The sequence below is a fragment of the Balaenoptera ricei genome, chromosome 13 (genome assembly GCF_028023285.1).
Source record: "Balaenoptera ricei isolate mBalRic1 chromosome 13, mBalRic1.hap2, whole genome shotgun sequence".
Classification (NCBI taxonomy): domain Eukaryota; kingdom Metazoa; phylum Chordata; class Mammalia; order Artiodactyla; family Balaenopteridae; genus Balaenoptera; species Balaenoptera ricei.
Genome location: NC_082651.1, coordinates 73,485,664 through 73,512,865, shown reverse-complemented (window position 1 = coordinate 73,512,865; position 27,202 = coordinate 73,485,664). Strand labels below are relative to the sequence as shown.

At 41.8% G+C, this 27,202-nt stretch overlaps 1 protein-coding gene across 1 annotated transcript in view; it reads left to right on the top strand.

Annotated features, from left to right (window-relative positions):
* CRIM1 (cysteine rich transmembrane BMP regulator 1) overlaps nucleotides 1-27,202 on the top strand; it is a 205,158-nt gene that overhangs the window by 111,339 nt on the left and 66,617 nt on the right. The window contains exons 5-7 of the mRNA XM_059943606.1: nucleotides 8,731-8,852; nucleotides 18,579-18,761; nucleotides 21,162-21,359. Of these exons, the coding sequence (XP_059799589.1) occupies nucleotides 8,731-8,852; nucleotides 18,579-18,761; nucleotides 21,162-21,359 (503 nt within the window). The remainder of the gene's footprint in view (nucleotides 1-8,730; nucleotides 8,853-18,578; nucleotides 18,762-21,161; nucleotides 21,360-27,202) is intronic.

The window sequence follows — 27,202 nt, the reverse complement described above, 5'->3', positions numbered from 1 at the left end:
CTCTGGGTGTAACTGACTTGGGGTTGGTGTCGAGAGAGAAGATATGGATGGAGGTTAAAGGGGCAGGAAATTTAGAAGTATCATGAAGGTGGTGACTCAGGTAAAACGCCATGGGTTTGGGCTGTATTGTTAAGGAGGTACCATCAGGATGAGGCCCACGCTAAGAAGAAAAGGGAGAGATTTGGGAGTAGATGGCTCTGGGAGGTTGAAGAGTTGGTGTGGTGGGAGCTTGGGCCTGAGAGACCTGGAAGGAAGGATGAACTGTTGTGCTCAGCGACTAGGATATCTGACTTGAAATTTGAGATTGCTGTGGCTAGTAAAGAAAGTGGCTGAAGTGGAGGGGCAGCAAGGGTCACTGGATTCCAAAAGATCAAGCGAGGTCAGGATGTTGAAACTGCTTCCTCCACATAGACCCGTAAGCTTCCAGATAATAATGATATATATAAAATAGCTAACAGGTGTTGAGGACTTCTGTATTCCAGGCACTATCCTGGGTACTTTTCACATATCAGTTTATTTAATCCACATAGCAGTCCTGTGAGATATGGGTACTTTAATCACCCTCGTCCTACATGCGGTACAAGTGAGGCTTAGAGGGGTGATGTGATGCCCAAGGTCATACAGCTCCTAAGTGGCCAGAACTCAAACCTAAGACTGCCGGATGTCAGAGTACATTCTCTGAACCTCCACCCCCATAGGAAATGGGCAGGAGACAAAGCCACAGAGAGGGAGGGCCTGCATGAGGGAGGAAAGCAACAGCTTTCCTTGGGCTAGCCCACGGTGGTCAGCTTGGGGACGGTCAGCCTCCCTTCCACCCCAGGTGAAGAGTGAGTGTGGGGAAATTCATGGTCTCACGGTAAGGAAGTAGTGTTTTCAGGCGAGCCAGGTTAGGACAGATTTGATGGTGTACTCTGTGATGGTGATCAGATGCTGAGAGAGGAAAGGGTGGGGAAGGCAGAGCAGTGGGCGTGGGAGGATGAGTCCTTGGGAAGCAGAGCGATTCTCTGTGGGGATGTGCATTCCCTTGAGGACGGGAGACCAGAGGACCTTGCACTTTGCACTGATGACAAGGATGAGAGGTCTGGGAGTCGACAGCCCACAGGGAGCCCGTGGACGTGTGCTCAGAGTCAGCTCTTTCAGCACCAGCTCAGGCTGCAGAAGGAGCGTTAGCCGCCCAGCCCAGGCCGTGGAGGATTTGTCCAGATTCTCAAATAGGAGGTTCAGTCCTGATGTCGTTAGTGTTTGTGCATCACGTGCTCCGGGGAGGAGACAGAATAGTCCCCATCCGATTGTGTTCTGGTGTGTGATTATGTATATCTGACACCTCCCTAAACCAGACTTCCTAAACGGAGGGTCAGGACCCCGTGTATCCCCAGCCCTACCCGGCTGAGTGCCTACCACACGCACACACTCGGCAGATAGTTACGGGATCACTGCATGTTCACCAACAAGCTGATTCCACATTCCAAAGCATCCATTTCTAATACGGTCGGCGAATCCAGCCCTGAAATGGAAACACCTGGTGTTTCTGTTACAAGGTCCTGTCCCCACCAGACCCACTCCTCCTCCTTCTCAGAGTGCCACGTGCCGGTTTCCCCTCCTTCCTGCTTTTCCCGCCTGGGTCTCCATGCACCTCTCCTGTCCCCCTCTGCGGCCGTCCTGCCCACTGTGGGAGCACACGCCAGTGTCTTTCCCCCGGGCCTGGGGAGGTGAAGGCAGAGAGCCTACCTGTCCTGGGACGTGGTTGTTATCAGCTTGTTGGGCTGAACTGAGAGCAGTTAGGATGCCTGCCAGATCCCAGCTCTCACGGTTCTACAGGGGCACGGGCCCTGGGGGTGCTTCCCAGCTGTGTGTCTGTGCCTCTGGCTCCCTTGCAGGAGGGAGTCTCTTGGGAACTGCCCCAACTCTCCTCTTCTTTAAGCAGTCACGTGGAGGCGGTACCCGAGGTGAAGTGCCCTTGCTTTCTCCTGACCTCACCTGCTTACTGTGGGGCTTGACTCTGAAAGATAGTTTATAGATCTTCCAGGAACCATGCGGGCCCACTGCCTCTATTTTCTTACAGTTTATACCACTTTTCTCTCAAACTTAGCACCTAAGGATAAGTTTCCTGAGCCATAGGCCAGCCTTGAGGATCCAGCCATAATCATCTGCTCCTTGAGAAAGCTGGGAAGAGGGCAGCTAAAATGACTACGTCATTAAGGGCTTGCAGTGGACCTTATCATTATTGCCAATACTGCGTAGTAAGAAATGCAGAGGAATATCTTACCTACTTGCCCTCAATTGATACCGTCCCTATACTGGAGCATATCCTTCAGTTGCTCCCCGCAGAAAAAAGCAAAACATGACAACAGCAACCAAAAATGCAGAGTGAGTTTGCTGTTGTCTCTGAAGGGAAAGTGGTGAAGAACATGGGGTTTCTGGTTTTACAGGTGAAAAGAGGAGCAGGGAGGCTTCTGGAAGGAGGCACGTGTGATCCTTAGAGCTGGGTCGTGTGCTTGCTGCTGCAACTAAGGCACGTGCCTAACCCCCTGGGTGGTGGAAATGTAAGGCATCACAGGAGGAATGAGCAGGAGAAAGGGTGAAGGAGGGTTTGTTACTTAGCAGTAAATCTTATAATGAGGCAGGAGAAACATGGTGGTCCTAAGAAACTTCCGTAGGGAGGAGTGCAGTTTTCCATCAGGATAGTTGATGGAAACCCATTGAGGTGGGAAACCCATTTCTTTTTGGATGTTTAATTTGCAGTCTTCTTTTCTTTTTTAATCTTACCCATACCTAGAAAGAGGTAAGAAATTTAATCCGTAGAAAGATAGTACATCAGATTTAATTAAAGTTGAAAATACTTTTTATAGGATAAGAATATGTTTTATGTGTCATTGTAACTTCCTTTGCTGACAGTTTCATTGTTACCCTGTGTGGAATCCTAGTAGTACACATGCTTTGCCCTTTTAATTCCACATTCATTCTTGTGTGAAGGGAGCCTTCCTTCCCACCTGAATAGAGTTGTTTTTGATTTATAGACAGTGTTTCTCCCCTTTCAAAGGGCTCAACACTCAGTTTGGATGTGGAATAAATGCAGGGTTGGGAGACATGTTTGCAGGGGCCTCACTGAGTCGTTTTCCCCCCAGGAAGGGGCAGGGAATAAGGATCTGCTTGGGGAAGATGAGGAGGCTGACAGTTTGCTGCTTTGCTGAGTGGTGGTGGGAGTGGCAAAGAGGATTCCTCGCCCCACGGTGTCTTCTTCTAACTCCCTATCGTTTAGCATCCTTTACAGTTTCTCTAGTCACTCTGGTGAAACAAACTATTGATTCTTCAACTTGTTGAGTATATTGTTTCTTTTCCTGCATTCCCCTCCAAAACAAAACAAAACAAAACAAAAAACAAAACAAAACAACACAACGTCAGAGACAAGGCCCATGTTGAGCCAGGCCTGAAGGTTGAGGTGCTTGGTAAGGAGGAGGTGGGTGTGGAAGGGCGAGATGGTGATGTGCTCCAAGGACAGAGTGCAGGCGAGGAGAAGCCGCGGAAGGGGATGAGCTGGAATCAGACTGTGGCAGTGATGGGAATGACAGTAATAGAATCACAGGATTTTATAGTTTGGAGAAAGCTCATTAAGGTCCAACCATCTTGTTTTATGGACAAGAAAACTGAGCATCCCAGAGTTTAAGTGGCTTGCTAGCAGTCATCCATTTTCTGGTGGATGATGGATGGTATTGGATAGTAAATAAAGTTACTGTTTTCTTCGCTCTATGTGTCTCTCACTCATAGGCAACTGTATTCAGGCAGGAGCAAGTGCTACTAATAAAAATGTGCTACTAATTAAAATGATAAAACTAGTTGTACACAGCTTTTTCCAATGGAAAGTACAAATTAAACTGTGATGATTGAGACACTGCACCTTTAGGAGCAAGTTGTTCAGAAAGTGGGTCCCAGATTCCCTCCAGTGGAGTCTCCTGGAGAGCTTATTATACAGGCAGATTCTGGAGCCCTGCCCCAGACTCTGAGAAACAGTCCTTGACTGTGGTACCTTGGAATCTGCATTCTAAACAAATTCCATAGTCTTTCCCTCCACAGACTGATTTTGAAAAGCACTGCACCAATTAGCCCTGAGTTTAAAATTTATAAACATAAAAACTGTAAAAACAATGCATGGCCTAACCTCTGACTTACTAGCCATGAAAAAAAAAATGTTTATTCTAGATTATTGTTTGGATGTCTTCATGTCATTCATTTTTTCATTTACAAGACAAATAAGACATGCCCCTGCACTAGGGGAATTCACAGGAGAAACAGTAGGATTTTGACTTCATAGGAGGAACAGGTCCACTCCAAGAGGAGAGAAAACTAATCCTGGTTGCTTCTTTGGTCGGAGAAAGCCTTGTAGGGCCGTGGCCTTAAGGCTGTGTGGAATTCACCTGGGGTACAAGAGAGGCAGGGATTTGAGGCGGAGTGGACGCTGAGCTTGTGGCACTGAGTGACGGGAGTGGGTGTAGGGGTTCAGTGAATGGCAGATTGCCGTTGTTACTCACGTGTGCAGGAGCATGTAGAGGGGCCAGTAGAATGTGGAAGCTAGAGGAGCAGTAGAGCCTAGACTTGGGAGCACCCTGTAAGCTGTGCTAGGACTCTGGGACTGTCTGTATAGACCAGGAAACAAACGGCCGGAAGGGAATGCATGAGTGTGCACTGCCTCTGAGCCCGCAGAGCAGCCAGCATGGGCCTCCTAAGGAGGGGAGTGCCCTCTAGGGGCTTAGATGGTTTTTCTGAGTGCTGTTCGTCTTTGTACTCAGCCACCCACATGCCCACTAAGCTGAATCCATTACCTGCTGGAGAGAGAAAAAAAGACAGCTTCACCAGCCTACCTGGCTGCAGCTGTGATTACATTATGCAGACATTTATTAGTTTGGTACCTTGATTGATGATTATCTTAATACTGAGGATAACATTAAATGCTTGATTTTTCAGGCAAATGGTAAATACAAGTTGCTTCTTGTTGGAGGTTAAAAAGCCCTTAGCCCATGATTCTGTTTATGTGAACTGACCAAAATAGGTAGGTCCATAGAGAAAGAACAGAGATTCGTGGTTGCCAGGGGCTGGGAGAGGAGAAATGGGAAGTACAGGGTTTCTTTATGAGATGATGAAAATGTTCTAAAATTAGGTAGCGGTGATGGTAGCACAACCCTGGGAATATAAAGACCATTGAATTGTATACTTTAAAAGGGTGAATTTTACAGTATGTGAATTGTATCTCAGTAAAACTGTTATTTATTTGTTTTCTTTAAAAACCCTTAGCACTTCTGCTCCAGGTGTCCTAAGAGAAGTGTGGTATTCAGGGTTTCAGAGAGGAGCTATTATCTGAGGTTGGCCTGGAAAGACAGATGGTATCTAGACAGACAGCTGGAGATGAGGGCTAGATAAGGAATGTTCAGGAGACAGTAGGGTGAGCAGTGGAAAGACAGCAAAGGGAGGGCTTGTCTGGAGAATAGAAGGTGACTGTAGCATCAGGAGAATGAAGAGAAATACTGCGAGATTGAATTCGAATAAAGATCTGTGGACTTGAGAGTGTTGAATGCTAGGCTGAGAAGTTGATCAGTTAAATGAAGAGTAACTGAAGGTTTTTGACTCCAGAAGTACAGGAACTGAGCCATAGGATGGGCGTGGCATGAACTGGGAGAAGGGGAGACTTTGGTGAGAGGAGACCAGGTCGGAAGCTGGAAGTTGGAGGAGGGAAGGTTTTAGAAGTGAGGGGTAAGTGTGGACATCGATTTACTCATGTCAGTCCATTTCCTCAGCCGCTAATCCACATGTTTTCTCCATTCCATTGCTTGCTCTTTATCCAGGCATTGGGGTAAAGGGTAAGAGGGAGATTGGGAGGAGGGACCAAAAAAAGAATCAGAATGAAGAGAAAAGGTGATGAGGGCAAGATTCTGTTTGAGTGCTTCAGTTGTTCCGTAATTCAGTGACTCACTACAAGAAGACTCTAGGCTCTTCTAGTGGAAAATACAGGATAGGAAGCCTTGTTTGATTTTGATTTATTATGTATAGACATAATACATTTCCTTGGCAAATAAGCGTCCTGATGAGGCCCCCGTTTGTTACCTGAGAGTGTGTGTAGACGTATCTGTCGAAAAATAACTCACATGAGTTGTATTATGTTGAACTCTGTGAAATTGCTATTTGACTATTTTTGATCTGCAAAGAAAGCAGTTTTGTGAAGTCTCAACCTAATAGATACTTGCTCGATAGATATCTGATGTGAGCCCAGATTTTAACCTTTTCTGATTCCTTCATAAGTTCCTTCTTTATTAAGGTGCTAATGGTCTTGAACATCTGCTAGTCTCAGGTTCGGGGAAGCTGTGAACAATCAAAAGGTGGCAGTAAGTAGGGAGGGCTTGCCAAGGGGCTGGTAGAGAAGGGGAAGGAGCTGGGAGCCAGCCTGCCAGCCAAAACCAGGGCATCTGAATCCTTGGATCTTTAGTGTGCAATCATTCTGGGTTTAGAAATAAAAATTCAACCTAAAGGGTTTTCCTTTCCTAAGTGGGTCACTAGGCAGTTGTGCAGTTTTAGATCTTCTGCAACATGCTGGAGACAACCTGTATGGGTCTCTGAGAAAACAAGAGAGATGTTTAAATGTTGGGAAATAGATCAAATGTAAAAAGCGGAAAAAAAGGCAAACTCAGTCATGGTTTTCAGGTTGGTGTGATTTCTGTCGGCCCAGCAGAAAGCCTGGCACGCAAGTGCACACACGTATTGAGGAAAGGTCTCTGAAGGGTTGAAAGGCATCAGAGGAGGTATTTATTGGTTGATCGTGGGCTTCCTGGTGTTTAACCTAAAGTAATTTCCTAGGACAGGTCAGTGGGAGAGAAGGGGAATTCCCAAAGATGTGGAAAAAGGTTAGTCAGCTATTCTTGTAGGATGCTTTCACTGTAATGACGTCCAGATATTGCGATCAGGGTGGGGCCTCTCAGTACTCTACCCCCATTAATCTGTAAACTGAAGAGTTTAAGTTGTACAGAGTATGAAGTGCAATAAATGTAAATGAGCTATTGTTACTGTAATGTCACAGGGATATGATCATCTGCTTAAAACTGCAGTGCCTAGGCACATACAAATGAGAGACTGTGGGATAACCTTAACCAGGGACTAAAAGCTCAGTTCATATTTACTCAGCTATAGAAGGTGATTGTCCGGTAGGAATAGAGATTATGAATCAAGAGCTCCCAGCTTTGCTCACACAAAACAGCCAAACATTTATTTTAAACCATAGTCAGAAATACCATTGCAGCAAAACTTTAATTACCTAACACCCTCTTCTCCAATATAATCCATATATAACCATCTCCCCACATGGAAGAAGCCTGAGAGGGGATATTCACACCTTTCCAGTGGCTTTAATGGTGTTTGGTGCAAATTTTAACTTAATTCATTTCCTTTTTAGTTCCACAGTTAACTATAAATGTCATTAAACCTCTAGGCCTGATTATGGAAGTACTTGTGGACAACAATCATATTTTAATTTATGAAAGATCCAAAGAAAAATAGGAGAACAAAACAAATAAGAAGAGGGAAAAAACAGAATTAATGTGCTAATGGTTCTTCCCTGCTGGGAATGTTACCCTCCCCTGATCTTGTCCTCTCTGGTACATAAATACCCACATACTTCCGGCAAGGATGTCTCTTTTTAGGATGTCTTCCTTTCACTCCTGCCAACCTGGGAACTCCCTTAGTCATCCTCTCTACCCTCTGACCCACGCTTCCATTGCCAGGGGAGTCCCAGGGCAGAGTCTAGCTGCTCCTTCCTTGTATTACATTTACATCCTGTGACACCCTGCTGCCCTGAGCTTCTCATTTCCTGCCTCTTATTTCATTATAACACATCAACATCAGGCAGTTGACAATATCTTTTTCTCCTCTTATATTTACCTGCCTCTTCTTTTCCTATGGCCAGGCAAGTTTTGCAGCGGAGTTGAAGTTAAGGGTGAGAGCCAACAGAGGTAGTTTGCATTCAGAGAAGTGCACACATGCAGCCTAGAAGGTCCAAAACATTAAGACCTTCAGCTTCCAGATAGCTGTCACAAACTCCATTTGCTAAAGCTTATGCCCTTTATTTACAAAGCTCCTCGGTCTTCAATCAGAGTCTATTTCTTTTATTATACACAATTATAAATTAATTAATGTAGCTCCAGAGGAGGATGCTACTAGACACAATCACACAGATTACAAAAAAAAAAAAAAAAGCCAACACTAATAACCTATTAGTTGAAAGAAGAGTCAGAAAATTTGCTGAAAAACACCTAAAGGTCAACAGCAGCCAAGCAGCAACATAGAATCATTTAACGCAGGAGGATCATTCTGTGTCAGACCGTGCAATCATCACTGATGTCTGGAGTAACAGGATAATGTATGCATGTAAAGATGGCCCTGAGTCATCAAGAAAATGTTTGTTATGCTCAATACCAGTCTGGTTAAGTAAGAAATGAAGTAATGCATTTTAGGAATATTTCTGTCAAAATGGTTAACGTTAAATATCTGGGCGTATACTGAGGAGATGAGCCTTAGTTATCTGGAATGCCAGTTATGTTAGGACACGCTCCCCATTCCCCAGCGACACCAGATAAACAGGACAGTGTCATAGAGAGGGGTGAATAGTTTTCCACAGCCACTTTGTCTGTGGTCTCCCGACTTCTGTGTTGTTGTTTATTCATGGGGTTTTCCTTCCCTTTTCTTTGGTTTCAGATGCGAGTGTCTCTCTGGCTTATGTGGTTTCCCCGTGTGTGAGGTGGGATCCACTCCCCGCATAGTCTCTCGTGGAGATGGGACACCTGGAAAGTGCTGTGATGTCTTTGAATGTGTTAATGGTACGTGGGGTTTCTCTTGTTCTCAGAGAGTGTACATTTGTGCAGGAGGAGGAGGGAGGGTTCAATCTAGCTGTTTCTGTCTTTTAAAAGGCAGAGAATATACTCAGGGACTTGATGAAACTCAGAATATTTGTTTAAGATCCCACTAGGCAGTAGAGAAAGGAAAGGAATCATCATTCCATCCATTAGAAGGAGCATTTTGGAAGTGTAATCACAGACTGCATGTAGCCATCATATTCTGCTGTGTTTCAGTAGTTCAGAAATTTTAGGATTGCAAGAAAAGGATCATGGAAAATGTGGTCATCTCCCTCCTGTCATTCAAGATCTCATTGCATTATTGTCAGAGGTAATCTTTGTAACTAACACCACATTGGAGTGTCCACAATTTGAAAGAGAAAAGACACTGTTCCTCTAGTTTAGCGTTTTCCTACTTAGAGGCCATTATATTGGCCTAGTTGGAGCTGGAAGCTTGTGGACCAGAAAAACAATCCTTCAGTCGTAAGATTACTTCAAATAGAATCCACCTTTCTCCCTTGGTGTGTGATGACCTGGCATTTATTGAATTTAGATGCTAGAAGGGAGGAGAGCCTAAAACATGTCCCTCCATCAGAATTTTCAGAAGAAAAACAAAGAATAAACTCAAGCAAGTGAAATGTCAGTAATTTTAGAGGACATTGTTTAGTCAACACCTAGACACACAGGGAAAATGATTTTGGATTTGGACAAATATAACAAAATTACGCATATAGAAGCGTCCATATTTGCTGCCTACAAGAAATCGGGGTTCAGAAGCTTTTCTGCCCTCCTCCCAAGCTGCCCCTCCCCCACAAGAAAAGGTTATATTAAAGTCCAGACCTGTTTCACCGAGTCCTGTAGTATTTAGTCCAGTGGCTGCATATTTTGTTTTGTTTTGCTTTGCTTTGCTTTGAAGAAACACTTGTAGTATGGCTTTGTGGTTAAAAAAGAACATAGACTACAACTAAATGACTTCAGTTTGAAAACTAGTTCCTCCATTTAGTAGCTGTGTAACTTTGGGCATCCCTTGGTCTCCCTGGGCCTCAGTTGCCACATCTGTCAAATGGAGTGAATAACAGTAAATTAAATGAGGTTTTATATGTGAAGCACTTGAAATTGTGCCTCAAGAGCAAATAGTCTTTATAATTTTGTGTGCCCACCTCCTGTTCATATCCAAAGATGCTGTTCTGGACATTGCAGGGGGATGGAGAAGGTGAGGGGAGCCTCCTGACTTAAAGACCTTTATAAATACAGGCATGCAGGGAGAAGTGCAGGAAAAGTTCCACGTGCATAAATCTCTTCTCAGTGCTTCTCTCCACCCGTATTATTATCCAGCCGGTAGTAATGTCTGTTAACCACCAGCAAATGGCCAAGCCTCTGGTACTGCTGAAGTGAATTGATTGTAGGTGACATTTTGTGAATATTTAACTTGTACCATTGAGACAGAAGTAGTTGGTCCTTGTCCTGGGCTTCCAGCATCTCAGATGTGCTTCCTTCCAGTATTCATCCCTCTGCACGTCTGTCTCTCATGCTAGAATCTGAACTGCCAGAGAACAGAGAATCTATCCTTGTGTCTGTGTTATTAGCACATTGCCTGCCTCTCAGAGTGCACTCAGGTTCTGATGGGTAGTTGGGTGGGTGAGTGAGCAAGTGATCTGATTCATATCATCTTAGTTCCCTCTAGAGTGGCTGTTAATTATCAGCCCATAGAGGGCTTACTTTATGGGAATTTGCCATCTTTTACTGCCCTACACTTTAATCTTAAGTCTCTTGTCCCCAGGAAATATCACCTCTAGTAATACAGTTTGCCGTTGTATCCTCTGGGTGAGGAAGAGGAGTTCCTTTCTTCTTTCCTTGCTTCTTGATTATAGAAACCCAAGTGTCATGACTTTCTCATCAGGACATTAACTTTACATCTCTCCCCAGTGTGATACGGTTTGGACAGCTGATAACTGCCCCCCGCCACCTCAGTGGCCTTGCCCCCATTTATAGAGCCCTGACTTCAGGAACAGGACTTGCCTTCAGCTGTGAGAAAATGTTGAGATGACAAAGCAGTCACAGGATTTCTGGTGTTTGCCTCTTTCTTGCCACCATAAATTGGTTGGGTGATCTTTGCTTTATTTCGTGTCCTGCTATAGTGTGTCTATTTCTATCCTAGTCATTGTAGATGAGACTAGAAACTACAGTACTCTGAAGATTCAAAATCCCACAGAATAGTGTTTATGGAATTCTGTCTCAAAGCCTGTATTTCACTTTTTTTGTCACATACATACACACACCTCCCCTCCACACATACACATATTCGTGTGTAAGTGTATGTGTTTGTTTGTTTATTTGGCAACTGGTGCCCTGGGAAAATCATACTGTTGTCATAAGGTCACCATTAGAGGATATTACATATCAAAAATTCATTATCATTGCCCAGACGAGCAGAGGTCTATTTTATATATACATATTTTAAAAAGCCATATATATATGGCTTTAAAATATATATATATATATAGAAAGCCTTGCTTATGCACAAAGGATTTGAGGCAACTTTACACTGAGAACAGATACAATAACATAGTGGTAAAATATTAATGAGAAAAGAGAATCAGAACCGTAGAGTTGTATGTAAAAGTTGAAAATGAAAAGCAAAAAGAAAGTGCCTACAGGTATGCAGGCCATAGCATCTGTCTGTTTAATTGTTGGAGTTAAATGTCAAGTTAGGCCCCCAGCGTCCTGGCCATCAAAGTGAAAAAGGAGATAGAATCAGATCTGCAGTTCTTATTTTTAGAGACAAGAAGCCTGCTGAACAGGGCAATACTCTGCTCGTATGGAAGCTTGAAAAGAGAGCGCTGGATGACACAATAGATCCTATCCTTAGTTGCTTTAATCCCTTAAATGCGGAAACAGATTTCCTCTGGCTACTCTTCTCAATAAAAAGCAAAAGCAAAATATTAAAATACACCTCAGCAAAAGCAGTTTTCAGAGGTGAGTTTGACACCCAGCTGGAACCTGGGTGCTTAGAGGACTACTGATTGATTTTGAGAAACCCCCAAACGTGTAGGAACACGTAGGAATAGATCTGGGAACCCCAGTTCAGGAGACAGTGGGTTGCATGTTAACTAACCCCATGTGCAGAAACAGAGATTGCCTGCCAGCACTCGGCTCCTAAGCTGCCATCCAGGTGACCCATATGCTTATGTTATTCTTTTAAGACAAGCGTTATAGTGAACACAGACGGTTAAAAAATATTCACAGAGAATCCAAGAACTCCTGAGTTTTGAAAACATTAGCCTAGATGAATAGATGGAAAGAACATTCTCCATAAATATTCGTTCTCTTTTCTGTTGGGTTCGGTTTTATTTTGTGGGGGGAGGATGGGAGAGTTGCCCATCGGATTGTTATGGTCTGTGACTAAGGGCTGAAAGGAGGACCTGTGAGGTATTGGCTGAATGAGAACCCTGTTGTTTAGAAACCAAAGGAACAGGTGGTATGACTGAGCTCCTTTTGTGTAAACTTAGAAGACATTAGTATCGTCCCCTAGAAGTATGACCTCCACAGCAGTGTTGAATAATCCCAGATCTTCTTCAAGAAACAGTTCTGTGTCTGCTCCTGCCCATAAGCAAAACTTTTGTCATTAGTCAGCTGGAGCTGAGTGATGGCCTCTACTTTTAGATGGACATGTGTTCTCCATTTGGTTACAGTACACCCTATTGCCTTACACTGGCCCAGCTCGCTCATTTCTAGAGGCATTTGGGTTTGAATAGGGAAGTCATCCACGTCCAGAATATGGAAACAGTCATATGGTTGCTTAGATATGATCAGCTGTCCAATGTACATGCACAGAAATCCAAACTAGAACATCATGGTTTGAGTGTTGTAGCCACTAACTGACTCTTCCAGCATCAGACACACTCACATGTCAAATCCATCAGTCACAGGAGAGCCATACCCAAAGTCAGCTTGCCCCTCATGTAAAATTTGGGCCTAGAAAACTAAGACCTGCAGTTTGTTAAGAAAATTAGTACAAAAACTTCTAATGATAACCCATTGTCTGTTTAGCAATAATACTCAGTAATATTTCTAGGGACATAATGTCTACTTCTACAGTGATGGAGAGAATATGGCACTTTGAAAGAAATATTCCACTCAGTATGCATTTATTGAGCATCTGTTGTGTTCCTGGGGTCTTATCAAGCTAATTTTGCTTAAGAGTGATACAGTCTTTTGCAGTCCTATTTTGTAAGTATTGTTCCCCTTCCCTTATCCTGAAGTAGTATCTGCCTGGTATTCTCTAGCTCACACACCCTGCTTCTCCCCCATAGAAAAGGTGTTTTCCTCCTTCAGCTATCTGGAAGCTCATGTACCCTGTCTTTGTGATTACATCAGTTTGTTGCTGATTTATGGAGTAATTTTCAGACATTTCTCATCTGTCATACAGTTGTCTCTCTTTTGACTTCTTAAGTCTGCCCACTTGCTTCCTCTACAGCTTACCCCCAGTGAAAGGAGACCAGAGGCAAGACATTAGCCATTTCCTACTGAGATATTAAAGAGAAAAAGCAACGGAAGTATACCTATTTGGATTTTTTCTCCATTTTCACATTTGATGTGAAGTTCTACATTTTAGTCTTTTCCTTTGCTAAAATTATATACCTATCACCGTCTGCCAATCAGTGTAATTTGGCAGGCAGTAGAAGTTATTAACAGTCTATAACGTTCTTTTTCAGGAGTTCTGGAATATGTTAAAGAGGGAAGAGAATATTCCAGAACTGAGAAACATAAAATTTAATTGGGCAGACACAAAAAACGTGCAAAAATACCTAAAAAGACACTTTTGTGCATCTCAATGCATATGCACTTTTATGCATTGATAAGTACAAGTTACACAGTAAATTATTTTATTTATAATATTATTCTTTTCTCTGTCCATGGAAAATGTCCTCTTATAGAGGTAGTGGTAAACTCCATAGGGTTCGAAGATTCACATGTATCCCCAGCAGGTGAAGAAGTAATTGGTCATTGCTCCTCAAAGACCACTGCCAGCCATTTTTATCATGCACTTTTCTGAAGAGCTTCTATAAATTTGTCTCAGCATCAAATAGGGATTTCATTATGTTGTGTGATTTTTTTTTTTTTTTAATCCTAAAGAATCGATTGTGTTTTCAAGGCTGTGTTTTCTGGGACTCTCCATCTCTCTAAATTCCATTCCCTTGCTCTCTGTGCCTTAGCTAGTGAAATGTAACTCTTGTCAATCCCATCCCCTCCCGCTCACGTTTCTGCACAACCCACCGTAAAAGCAAGTTCATCTGGAGCCGCTTTATTCATAACCACAGCCTTCCCTTCTCACTCCTTCAAATCTCACACCAAGATTTGTGGCTTCACCCAGATGGTAGCTGTGGTTGATTAAGGCAAATAAGTATTGATAATTAATATTGATTGGTTTCTAAAATATTTTTTTCTTCAGTTTGAATGGAAGCTCAGCATTTTGTTAGAATGCAGTATTTTGCCTCCTTCCACAGCATGCAAATTTGATTGATAAAAAGCACTCCATTTTCTACACTTTGGAACTTGTGGTCCAGCTGCCCAGTTTCTTCCAATCCCAGCTCAGTTTAGTATGTTAGCTAAAAGTATAATAAATTCTGAGCTGTAATAAGATGATTCTTTCTGACATGAGTTTTCTGAAAAAAGAAATAGTATATCCAGCCAGCACTAGGGAAGAGGTTCAGACATGCACATTTACTGCTTGCGTAAATATATACACACATCTCATCTCACACTAGTTATGTGACTTTAGACAAGTTACCTGATCTCCTTAAATTTCATTTTCCTCATTGAAGAAGTGGCTATTAATATTTGTTCTGTCTTCTTGACAGAATTGTTATAAAATCAACTGAGAAAGTACTTGTTTGTCCAAGTACAAAACAAATGTAAATATACTCAAATTAAAATGCAGTGAAAGTCTCAAATATTTCAAATATCCAAGGTGACATGGAGAAATGACGTTAGGACAGCAGAGCCCATGAGAGTTGTGTGTATCATGATCTGGTTTTTCCCATCTTATTAAACAGGGTGCATTAGCTCAGGAGAACTTTCTTTAGCTTGGAAGTACTTTTATTTTACCAGCTTTATTAAGATACATACTATGCACTTCACCAAGTGAAGTTGCACAATTCACTGTTTTTAATGTAGTCACAGAATTGTTTGATTCTCACAATCAATTTTAGAACACTTACATCAATCCCCCCAAAATTCCCAAACTCATTAACGGTCACTCCCCATTTCCCCCAAACCCTCCAGTACTTGGCAACCACTAATCTACTTTCTGTCTCTATACATGTGCCTATTATGGACATTTCATATAAATAGAATCATATACAGTATGTGGTATTTTTTGACTGGCTTCTTTCACTTAGCATAATGTTCCCCAGGTTCATTTATGTTTTAGTATATATATCAGAATTTCATTCCTTTTTATGGCCAAGAAATATTTCATTACATGGATATACCACATTTTGTTCATTCATACATCAGTTGATAGACGTTTAGGTTGTTTCCCGTTTTTTGGTTATTATGAATAGCACTGCTATAAACATTTGTGTACAAGTTTTTATGTGAATAGATGTTTTCATTTCTCTTGGATAAGGTTATACCTAAGAGTAGAATTGCTGGATCCTCCGGTAACTCTGGGTTTCATATACATCCTCACCAGCGATGTATGAGAGTTTCAGTTTCTCCACATCCTCATCAGCATTTGTTATTATCTATATGTTTTTCATTTTAGCCATCCTAGGATATGAAGTAATGTCTCATTGTGGCTTTGATTTGTATTCCCTTAATAAGTAATGATGTTAAGCATCTTTTCATCTGCTTCTTGGTCATTTCTGTATCTTATTTGGAGAAATTTCTATTCAAATATTTGCTATTTTTCAATTGGGTTGTTTTTATTGTTGTTCTTTATATATTCTGATACAAGTCCTTTATCAGATATTTACAAATATTTTTAATCTGTGGGTTATCTTTTTCTTTCTTTATGGTGTTCTTTGAGGCACAAAAGTAGAAGTCCAGTTTAACTATTTTTTCTTCTGTTGCTTATGCTTTTGGTGTCGTATCTAAGAAACCATTGCCTAATCACAAAGTCTCAAAGATTTACTCCTGTTATCTTCTAAGAGCTCTGTAGTTGGAGCTATTACATTTAGATCATAGTTCTGTAATTCATTTTGAGTTATTTTTTGTATATGGTATGATAGTGGTCCATTCTTATTCTTTTGCACGTGGATATCCAGTTGCTCCAGCACCATTTGTTGAAAAGACTATTCTTTCCCTCAATGAATTATCCTGACACCCTGTTAAAAATCACTAAATATGAGAGTTTGTTTCTGAACTCTTTTTTTTTTTTTTTTTTTTTTTTAAAGAGTGGTAACTATTTTTTTTTATTAATTAATTAATTAATTTATTTTTGGCTGTGTTGGGTCTTCATTTCTGTGCAAGGGCTTTCTCTAGTTGTGGCGAGTGGGGACCACTCTTCATCGCGGTGCGCGGGCCTCTCACTGTCGCGGCCTCTCTTGTTGCAGAGCACAGGCTCCAGACGCGCAGGCTCAGTAGTTGTGGCTCACGGGCCCAGTTGCTCCGTGGCATGTGGGATCTTCCCAGACTAGGGCTCGAACCCGTGTCCGCTGCATTGGCAGGCAGATTCTCAACCACTGCGCCACCAGGGAAGCCCCTGTTTCTGAACTCTTAATCAATTCCACTGAACTGTATATTTATCCTGATGTCAGTACTACAGTGTCTTGATTACTGTAGCATTGTAGTATGTCTTGAAATCAGAAAGTGTGACTCCTCTAGCTTTGTTCTTCATTTCAAGGTTGTTTTGGCAGTTCTGGGTTCCTCACATTTCCATATGAGTTTTAGGATTGGCTTGTCAGTTTTTACAAAAGAACCAAGTAGGATTTTGATAGAGATTGCAATGAAAATATAGATCAATTTGGGGAATATTTTCACCTTAACAATTTATCTTTCAATCCATGAACATGGAATATATTTTCATTTATTTAGGCCTTCTTTACTTTGAACAATGTTTTTTAGTTTTTAAAGTACAAGTTTTGTGCTTCATTTATTAAATTTATTACTAAATATTTTATTCTTTTTAATGCTACTGTGAATGGAATTTTTTTAAACTTCATTTTCAGATTGTTCTTTGCTAGTGTGTAGATATACAATTTATTTGAGTTGCAGTTGTACCCTGAAATCTTGCCAAACTTTTTGTTCACTAGTTTTTTAGTAGATTCTTTAGAATCTTTTAAAATTCAAGATCATGTCGTCTGCAAGTAGAGAGAGTTTTCCTACTTACTTTCTCATATGGGTGCTTTTTATGTCTTTTTGTTGCCTAAGTGCCCTGGCTGGAGCCTCCAGTACAAAGTTGAATCGAAGTGGTGAGAGTGGACTTTGTTGTCTTGTTCCTGATTTAAAGGGAAAAGCATTCACCCTTTCACTATTAAGTATGATGTTAGCTGTGGGTTTTTCATAGATGCCATTTACCAAGTTGCTGTTTAACAACTTCTACTCCTAAGTTACTGAAAGTTTTTATCATGAAAGGGTGTTGAATTCTGTCAAATATCTTTTCTATGTCTACTGAGATGATCCTGTGTTTTTTTTCCCTTTATTCTATAGACATGCTGTATTACATTAATTGATTTTTGGATGTTAAACCAACCTTGCATTCTTGGAATAAATCCCACTTGGTATATAATCTTTTTTGTATGTTGCTGGATTCAGTCAGCTAGTATTTTTTTTTTTTTTTGAGGATTTTTTATGTCTATAAGAGATAGTTTTCTTTTTCTTGTGATGTCTTTGTCTGGTGGGAGTTCTTTTAAGTCAACCAAAATTAGAGTTAAGAAATGGATTTAGGGAGACTGTTTTAGGGCAGAGAAAAGATTTTAAATCATTGGTGTCATTATAAGAATTATAAGTGCAGGGCTTTGAGTCCTTAGCAGAACATAGCCTTGAAACACAATGGAAGGAGTACAAGGTTTTAGTTGAAGAGCTACTGTTTTTGCTTCTATCATTTGCTAAATGTGTGACTTTGAGCAAATTACCCAGGATTTCCTCACTTCTGCACTCAGGATAAGTATTTCTACATCAGACCTTTGTTATTGGGATTAAGTGAGGCAATGCATGTAGAAAGTGTTTTTTTAAAGGCCAAGCACTATTATAATTACAGATTATTAAACAGGATAGAAAAAAGAATTTAGGAGAAAACACTGGAGAAACAGAAGAACATAACCTCTTAAAAGGCCTAAATAAATTTTTTGAGGCAGAACAAAACCTAATGTGGAGGCAGGATCATTTACTTGAGGGTAGAGAATTATTTAACAAAAAAAAGTTTTGTTTAACAAAAAATCTTTTTAAAGCACAAATCAGAAATGTGAGTTTCATGGTCACATGGTTACCTTTATTTGGGATAAGGAGACGCCAGTATAGATTTTACTAAGAGGAATTTCTATTCCTTAGTATAATGAGAATAGTGATGTGTTTTATTTATTTTATTCTACCTTACTTTGCATTGCTTTGTCGCTTCTGTTGTAAAAAATTATATTGAGTGTAGTAAGTTTCCATCAAATTTTAACCTGCTGTCAGACAGTATTTTCTAGAGGCTGTTTGAAAAGTATGAAAGGACACCACTCAGAAATGACTTTGAATCTGCCTTGTTTGTTTTAACTCCTTTAGAAACAAAGCCAGCCTGTGTATTCAACAATGTGGAGTATAGCGATGGGGATATGTTTCGAATGGACAACTGTCGGTTCTGTCGATGCCAAGGGGGTGTTTCCATCTGCTTCACCGCCCAGTGTGGTGAGCTGAACTGCGAGAGATACTATGTGCCCGAAGGGGAGTGCTGCCCTGTGTGTGAAGGTAAGGACAGGTGCCAATCAGAGAATAAGAAGAAAGGACATGGTTTAGGGACTTAATATCAAAATTGACCTACTTCAATCTCACTCCAAAATAGAGGAAGATTGAAGAAGTTCCCGTTTTTTGTCATCGTGGTCTACCTTTTAGGACTTGGGTAATGCTAGGTAGACTGTTTGAAACTGTCGGTACTTCCCTGAGGGAAGTTACACCCTGGGGGTAGACAGCGGTCACCTGTTTCCACAGATCGACCTGAGGTTTCCCGGAGGTGCTTTCTGTTCCTCCTCTGTGGTTCCAGCAGTTCCCTGGCAAGTCCTGGGACTTTCTCTTCATCCTGACATTACATTTCCACCTACCCTGCTCCCCTCAGATTGCTCAGCTAGGACAGGACCGCCCTAATCACTGACCACCTCAGCCAGTCAGCTCAGAAAGGAACCGACCGTTTCCTTTCCGATACCCACGCCAGTTCCGGTGAGAGCAGGGCTCCCCGTCCTTTGAAAACGTGTGGTGGTGAGAGTGGGGTCATGGTGTGGCACGGTGGTGACACCAGGGCAAGGCCCAGACAAGTGTCCACTGTGGCCCTGGGCAGAAGGATCCCCAGGGCCTGCTTTCTCTTTATTCCCCTTTTCCCTCCAAGAAATAATAGGTCCATGTTCCTCCAGCAGGCTCGACCCTCCTGTCTCTCCTATTCAGAAACAATAAACATTTCAGAATGATAACTCTGAATATCATGTACTACAATCCACACATTTTAAGGATCAGGATAATCAGAAAAGTAGTCACTTGTCTGAGTTTCCAGTGAAGCCAGGAGCAGTGAGTGCCTGATTGTGTCTCTGGTCTAACTGCCCTACACTGTTTCCCCAGAAAGGAGGATCGCGTGAGCTTTCTTGTCCTGCCCGGACCACAGACCTTCAGTCTGGAGTCAGGCACATCCGTCTCATGTCTGACACTCACCCTGCCCTTACCTCCGCACGTGAAATGGGAGGACAGAATTTCATGCCATGTTCCATAACTTTTTCTGTTTTCTAAATCCATTTCTTTTCAATATTTGAGCTCTGTTTACCACATAATACTGAAGATATGAAATTGCTTAGAGTATGCAAACTACATTCCTAACATTGAACAGTGGTTCATAACAGGGAGGCCATCTTCCCTGTTAGAAATTATTTTTGCTAACATAGGAGAAAGGTGGTTCACTTTTTAGGTGTCATCAGGGATTTTAAGAAAGTCACATCAAACTTTTAACCTTCCCAATTGATTTGTTCCCTAGCTAGTTGGTCGTGTAAAAACATAGATATGGACCTCTGTGTAATAATCATAATGAGTTGTCTGGGCAAAGATCCGGTTATGTCTCACTCCCTGGAATTCAGATCCAGGCTCAAAGTAGAAATGAAGTATGCAGTGTAATATTTTTTATAAAGAAATTTTATAAAGTCTTATCTAACTCAGGTCTCTTGGCTGCTTGCATCTCTGGCAGACTGCCCTTCTGAAGCTGTGACTGCATACTTTTCAGTTTTGGCCTTCTAACTCTCTTGTAATGCCCTACTACCTCTTTGGAATAAAGAGGACCAAACTCGGAACTGCCTGGACTTTGCTTCCAGCACAGCAGCACTTGCTTCTTGAGGCCAGATTTTATGTTTCTGAAAAAGAACATTGAGTGATTTATCTAGTTGCTTTCATTTATAAGGATATTTGGGGGTTTTTTATTTATGTGCTTGTCAGCAACCTCAGAAAACTTTTTTACACTATCCTCAGCTACCTACGTTCCCCAGCCTCAGCTGCTGCTTGACTGCTCAGCTTGGGGGAGAAAAATGGCGTAGGTTCACAGCTTTCCCTCCAGGGCACAAGCAGTGCCATGTATGGTTTAGAGAAGCTGTGTCAGCCCTGTCCTGAATAAGGCCACAGCAGGGGACTGTATACACCTCACTGTGCCTCCAGGCACCGTGGGATAGACTTCAGTTAGTCCTAGAAATAACAGGCTCACTATAAGTTAGATGGGGCATTATTCTTTCCAGTTTACAGGAGGTAAAATGAAGGTGTAATAAACATTTAAGCTGGCAACTCAGAAGGCATCATCAGAGCCTAAAACAGATCAGCACGACCAGCCCACAGCTCCGTCCACGAAGTTTTGCACCTTTATGAAATGATAACACCTGCACATTGGTTTTTATGCCTCAGATCCCCTGCCCTGTGTGCCGTGTCAGGATGGGTGGACAGAAATTCAGCATGACAGCTGCTTTTGCATGTCCCCCTAGAGACACCTCCTGCAGCCCTGAGCTGCTGCTGAGCACAGCTGGGAAAGAACTGCTGATGACGAGAACCTGGGAAAAAAAATGTCTCTAGGTGCGGGCAGAGATAAGATGTAGAATGCCCTCAGTCTTACTCTGAACTCATGTTTTAATTTAGATCCCGTGTATCCTTTCAATAATCCCGCTGGCTGCTATGCCAATGGTCAGATCCGTGCCCACGGGGACCGGTGGCGGGAGGACGACTGCACGTTCTGCCAATGCATCAACGGAGAACCCCACTGTGTCGCGACGGCCTGCGGACAGAGCTGCATGAACCCCGTCAAAGTGCCTGGGGAGTGTTGCCCCGTGTGTGAAGGTAACCCTCGTAGATTCTAACGAGCCCCTGGCGAATATCTCGTGTTGGATAAGCTTCTACCAGTATGTGCTTGCTTGTTTTCTGTTTCCTCAGGCATAATGTCTGCTTCATGCTGTTACCAGTTGCAGATGAATTTATTATACAGCCCAAACTAATCATTTGGGGGAAATGTTACACATTTACAGTGAGAATAGTGTGGTCTTTATTTTGCCACTGCAGATAATGCTTGTCTGAATACTTTACGGTCGAAGTATATATACATTTTAATTCAGTTCACCGCAAGCCTGATTAACATCCAAAGGTCAACACAATGAAATGAAATGAAATTGGAAATAAGACCCATGACTCAAAGCATAGCTTGTTCAACTTGTAATGCTTCCATAAGCCCAAGAGTCCTGGCAGCTAGAAGAAAAACCTGGAGCCATCAAAGGTGGTTTTCACTGCCTGGAGTCCTCACCCTGAGCATCCATTCTGCTTCTAATATCTCGATGGCTGTGGCTTTGCAGTTCCTCTTGGGCTTTTTCTTATGTCTTGGTTACCTGCTTTCACTACCTCTCTTCCTGTTTAATGGAGAGAGCCTGAGATATCCTGGACTAGTCTTTCCATCCCAACCGCTATTCCAGGCCACTTCCCCCATCCTGGGAAGATTCTTTGCACAGTTACTCAAGTCAGCCTTAATCCTTGGTCCACGTCTGTTACTACAAACAAGAGATTGGATATCTATACTGACAGGTCCAATAGAGAGTGTCTGTCATTAAGAAGCACATTTGCATAGTGAAATGAACTAAAGTGGGTCAAAAATTAGTCCTTGTGGAAGATGGATCCTTCTAGAATTTTTAAAAACAGCTATTAAGGAACTGACAGGTCTTTTCAGAAATTCAGTCAAGTAGACTGAGTCCTCTATCAAGAAGTCTTTTTTCTTCTACCAAAATTTTAATCAACTCAGACTTCAGAGTTTGCCTGACTGGCTTCATTAACTTCTGAGGGGTTAGAATTATTAAAGACCTTAAAAATCATATAAAAATTTAAGCTGGAGGATTCTGGTTCTATTGACATCACTAATTCCCTCACCATTACTCTACTCAGAATGCAGCTGCCACACTCCAAAACTTTATAGCTTCCAGATGACCAATTTTGTGGAAATCACCCACCCACCTCACACATACACTCCTCCTATCCCCTAAAGGCAGCATTTCAGTGCTGGAAAAAGGAGTGTGCGATAATATGTTTGATGATGTACGGTCAGCTTTACAAGGAAAGATGCCCTGCTGAAGCAGATAAAGATGGGAACATCTATCCCTGAGAATTAAGGGCAATCTGTTATTGGTTTGAAATATTTAAGTATATGTATGTGCATGATAATGTAAGAAAAATTAAAAGCATACATATAAATCCAGTAAACAGTAACCCTTTTAACTTCATGAGTCTTGAGTCTAGATTGAAAATAAGGCTTTGAAAAACTTGTTAAAATAAAATAGGGCCTTTTTTCTAAAAGTAAGAAAGGAAAATCCTTTGCGCTCATCTTTGGCCATCATTAGCATATCCATTGTGGTGAGTAGAGAAGGGAAGCAGTTGGTGAATAGACAAAAATATATATTATATGTATGAGAAACTGATTTATTCTTATGTCATATAGATGTTTGGGTAGGAAGTAGATGTTAGTTTGATTACTTAGAGTTTGGTCTCTGCAACATGGGTCACGTTGTAATCTTATCTTCCACTGTTTGAGAAAAGAGTGACAGTTTGGGTCAGCCATTAATTCCAAAAAATTTATTAAGAACCTTCCGTAATCCAGATACCACATCGGACACAAAGCTAAATAAGGGACAATTCCTAGTAAACGTCAAAGAAACTATTTAGGCTGTTTTAAATTAAACCAGGAAAAACAGAATGTCTGCATTCAGGTGCTGTGGGGTAAGTGCTTTTTATTTGTACCTGATTTCATTTAATCCTCGCATCAACACTCTGCCAAAGGCCTTATTATACCATTTTAAAGATGAAGAAATTAGGGTTTAGAGAGACTTAGATAATTTTTCCCAAGGTCAGTTGTCAATATGTGGCTGAGCTGGGATCAACTGAAGTCTGTCAGATTCAACTACATTTTTGTCTGCTTCCTCTGCTCCCAGAGGTCATCTCAGTTTCCTCCTGCCCCTATTTCTAGTTCCCTTACATCTCTCTTCATCTCTGGCTTTTGGCCCTGTGTTGGGACACACAGGAGTTTGATGACAGGGGAGGAGATCATTTGCAGTTTGACAACTACTCCAGGTGTTTTTGATGTGATCTCCCACCTGCCCTCTCCCCTGAATTTGAGGACCTCGGGGGAAGGATGCCTTTGAGACCCATCCTCGATTTGCTTCTCAGGCCTCACATTCAGGTTGTCTCCTTCACTTCACCAGGCTCGGCATCTTTATTCCAAGCTGTTAGGCTCTGCTGGTCTCAGCCTTGCAGAAGGTTCCATTGTTTAGTTCTCAGAGAACTAATTTATCTTCTGTTTCTTGTTTTTGTTTTAAAGTCAGTTAAATAATAAGTTTCACGTAAGACTGCATTTACTCTCCAGTGACACCCTCATTTTAAGATGTGTTCAGAAGACAAAAGATTCTTTTGGCATGGGGATTAAAAAAAAACAGTGTACAGCTTAGGATAATGATCGTAAAAGCTTATTATTATCTATGAATAATATTGTAATAAACTTATTTATTAATAATAATAAACTTGCAAAATAATGCAAGGTAAATAAATCTTATTGCTTAGTTTTCAGGATCCAAGAAAGACTCTGGAAGTATTCAAAAATATTTTTCTCAGCAGTTATTCAGTAGCCTATTAAAATAGAATTTCAAGTGATTTCCGAAGAGCCAAAGGATTAGACAAAATAAGAAAAAAGCAAGGCATTGTTGTGTAATAAATAATCAGCCAGAATTATTTGGAGGAAACAGAAAGACTGGTATTTATGCAGTTTATACACAGTAAATTCCTCTGTACACAATTGCATAACAAATGTTGGCTCTCACCCTTATTAGCTACAGTCCCAAGGTACATAGTCAGAGTCTGAAATTTGATGAAAGGGACCCCACACGAGGATTGTGGGTTTAGATTCTTCCTAAATAAATTACTGCATCACCAAATATAGTGTGTTTGGACCTTCAGGGAGGAAGAACCTTGTTGTGACTGCTGTTGTTATTAGAGATACATACCTTCCAAATGACAACATAATGTGCTTGGTTACTCCTGGAGGACTGGGAATGTGAACCTGGGGGCCCTTAAAGACTATGCTGTTACTTGACAGCTAACTCAATTCACAAGTACCTGAGTGCTGTTTAAATTGGCACTTAAGTACTCTCTTGATTAAGTCTTAGCAAGTTAGTGTCAACACCCAATTCAGGTATACAGATAAGCCATCCCGGTCTGTAAGTCTATAACGGATTGTATTCTTATGTTTTGTGCTGTTGGCTTTTCTCTACATCTCCTCTTGCTCATCAATTGCATTATTTTTATTTTCTGGCCCTTGTAAAAAGCTAGAATGGAAACACATGGAATAGCAGATAAAGTTTGCAGTTTAAGCATCTATATGGGAGATACGTCCTTATTTTCTTACAAATAAAAACAAAAAAGGAGGGCAGCAGAATTGTCTTCCTCGGCATCTAGCACCATTTGCATCATCTTCTTTGTAGCCCTTAATGAGAGTGGCTGACATTTCTCGCACACTGTGACTGGGAGCCAGGCCTCAGTGCTTTGAGAGCATCAGCCCATTTGGTCCTCACAACTGCCCTCTTGTGCAGGTACTGCCATCCCAATTTATGATCACAGAACCCAAAGTTCAGAAGTCATGTAACTTGCCCAAGGGCCTACAGCTCGGAAGTGGCAGAGCAGTGTATCTCCAGAGCCCTGGCTCTGGACCCCTGCAAGGATTCTGCCTCTGAGACAAAGTGCACTTACTGACCAGTAGCCTAAAAGAGGCTACGTCCCCCATGAGCTAGGATTTACCATATGCTTCTGAATCCCTAAAGCAGCACCTGTCATGTAAGTAGGTGCTCAAAAATGGTTAATGAATGGATGATGAGTGAGTGAGTTAGTGAAGGGGGAAAAGACTGGAGTAAGACAGCAGACCCTGATAGAGGGTTTCCTTAACCAATGCTGTTAAAGGGGTCAGATGCTGACCTCTGGTGAACTGAAGAAAGATTAATGTGTAAATGCTTCTATTTGAAAGTGCACTTTGAGAACAGAAAGCAGAGTGTTATACGAAGTATGTTTGGGACACGGTGGGTCCAGATGCCTACAGGTGAGTTGGACCAGTTAGCTTCAGATTGACTCCTCACCCTCCTGATGAGCACTTAGCTCTCGACTCCCACCCAGGGGCAGCCTTCCAAGACTGGTTTGTAAACTGTGGTTTATCCTCTCTCAGTTCAGCCCCTGAAGTCCAGAATCGCAGAATTAAAGTGGGCCTTCTCCAGACCCTCCAAGGCTAATGCTCACTGTCACATTTAATGTACTGCTTTTAAGACCTGCCCTGAGAGTGTGTAAGTGCCACTGCCTTGTTTTCAGCTAGACTTTTTTTTTTTTTTTAATATCACAGTTAGGTATTGAGAATAATTTGCTTGTTGATTTCCCAGTAATGCCAGGTATAAATCCTATCTAAGTTGATTCTTAATGTCAGAGGGACCCTGAGGACAGGGTGCCATTTTCCATGAAAAAAAATATCTGTTTGTTTTATAATTAAAAGTAAGATAAGGTGTTGGGGAGGGAAATACTGGCTGCATGATGTAATGACATGACCGTGATGACGCAACAAGAAAGATGCAAGGTATGTGGACAAGTGTGAGGCCATCTCCACCTGATGCAGAAGATAAGAATTTCATCATCCCTGATTAGTCTTGATGTCAGATCTGATCTGCTGTCTCATCTTGGGCTGTAGCTGGACCCTGCCCAGGTGGCCACTGTGACCTGAGTGTTCTTTAGGCCCAGTATGTGCAGAGTCTACAGCTGAGATGAGTTGATGGTTTTGATGACCCTGGGGCTTTCAGAGCCAACGCCAAGAGTATCACTTTTCAAGAACTAGAAACAACATAGGTAATATTTTACAAGTTAGCAGTCAATATTAGGATTTGAGTTGCTAGTAAATAAATTCCGTGCTTGTGGTTGGGTACTTTCCAACCACAATGGGTACTTTCCTTTGTACTATTTCTGTTTCTCTGAAACAAAAGCAAAATCCATTTCCAAATTCACACAGGAAATAAAAGAGTTATTTGTAGATTGTCACAGCTCAGTAACGGGTATATGAGGGTCCATCATGTTATTCTATCTACTTCAGTGTTTTAAAGACGTTTTCCATAATAAGGACTTCAAATGAAAGTTATTTGCAGAGTTATTGTCTGAAGCTGAGCTGAGTTTCAGGCAGGCCTTGTGATTCTGCTAACCTGGACTTAGCCAACTCTTGAAGTGGAGGAATAAAAATTGACTCCCTGTCCATGGAGTCTTTCTAATTCTCTGGACTTAGGATGGAATGTGATAGCTGTGCTATCAACTGTCTTCCTGCCGATTGGCTTTCTTGGATCCCTTACTTGGGAAATCCTGGTCCTACTTGGGACAGTGTTGAAGAGAGGCCATGAGGCATTTCTTGACCATGTGGATTTAATGCGCCACTTCAGCATCAGCTCACCCAATAGATCATATGCTGTGGTCCTCTAAGGAGCTGGAGGTCTTTGAGCTGTGAAATAGACTGTCCTCCTCATCGTCAATACTAATTTTATGGGAGCACTATATTCTTTCCATAAATTCTGATATGGTTTGAATCAAGCCACCCTTCAAATGAGGTTTCTACTGGGCTGCTGGAAAAGTCTGTACCAGGC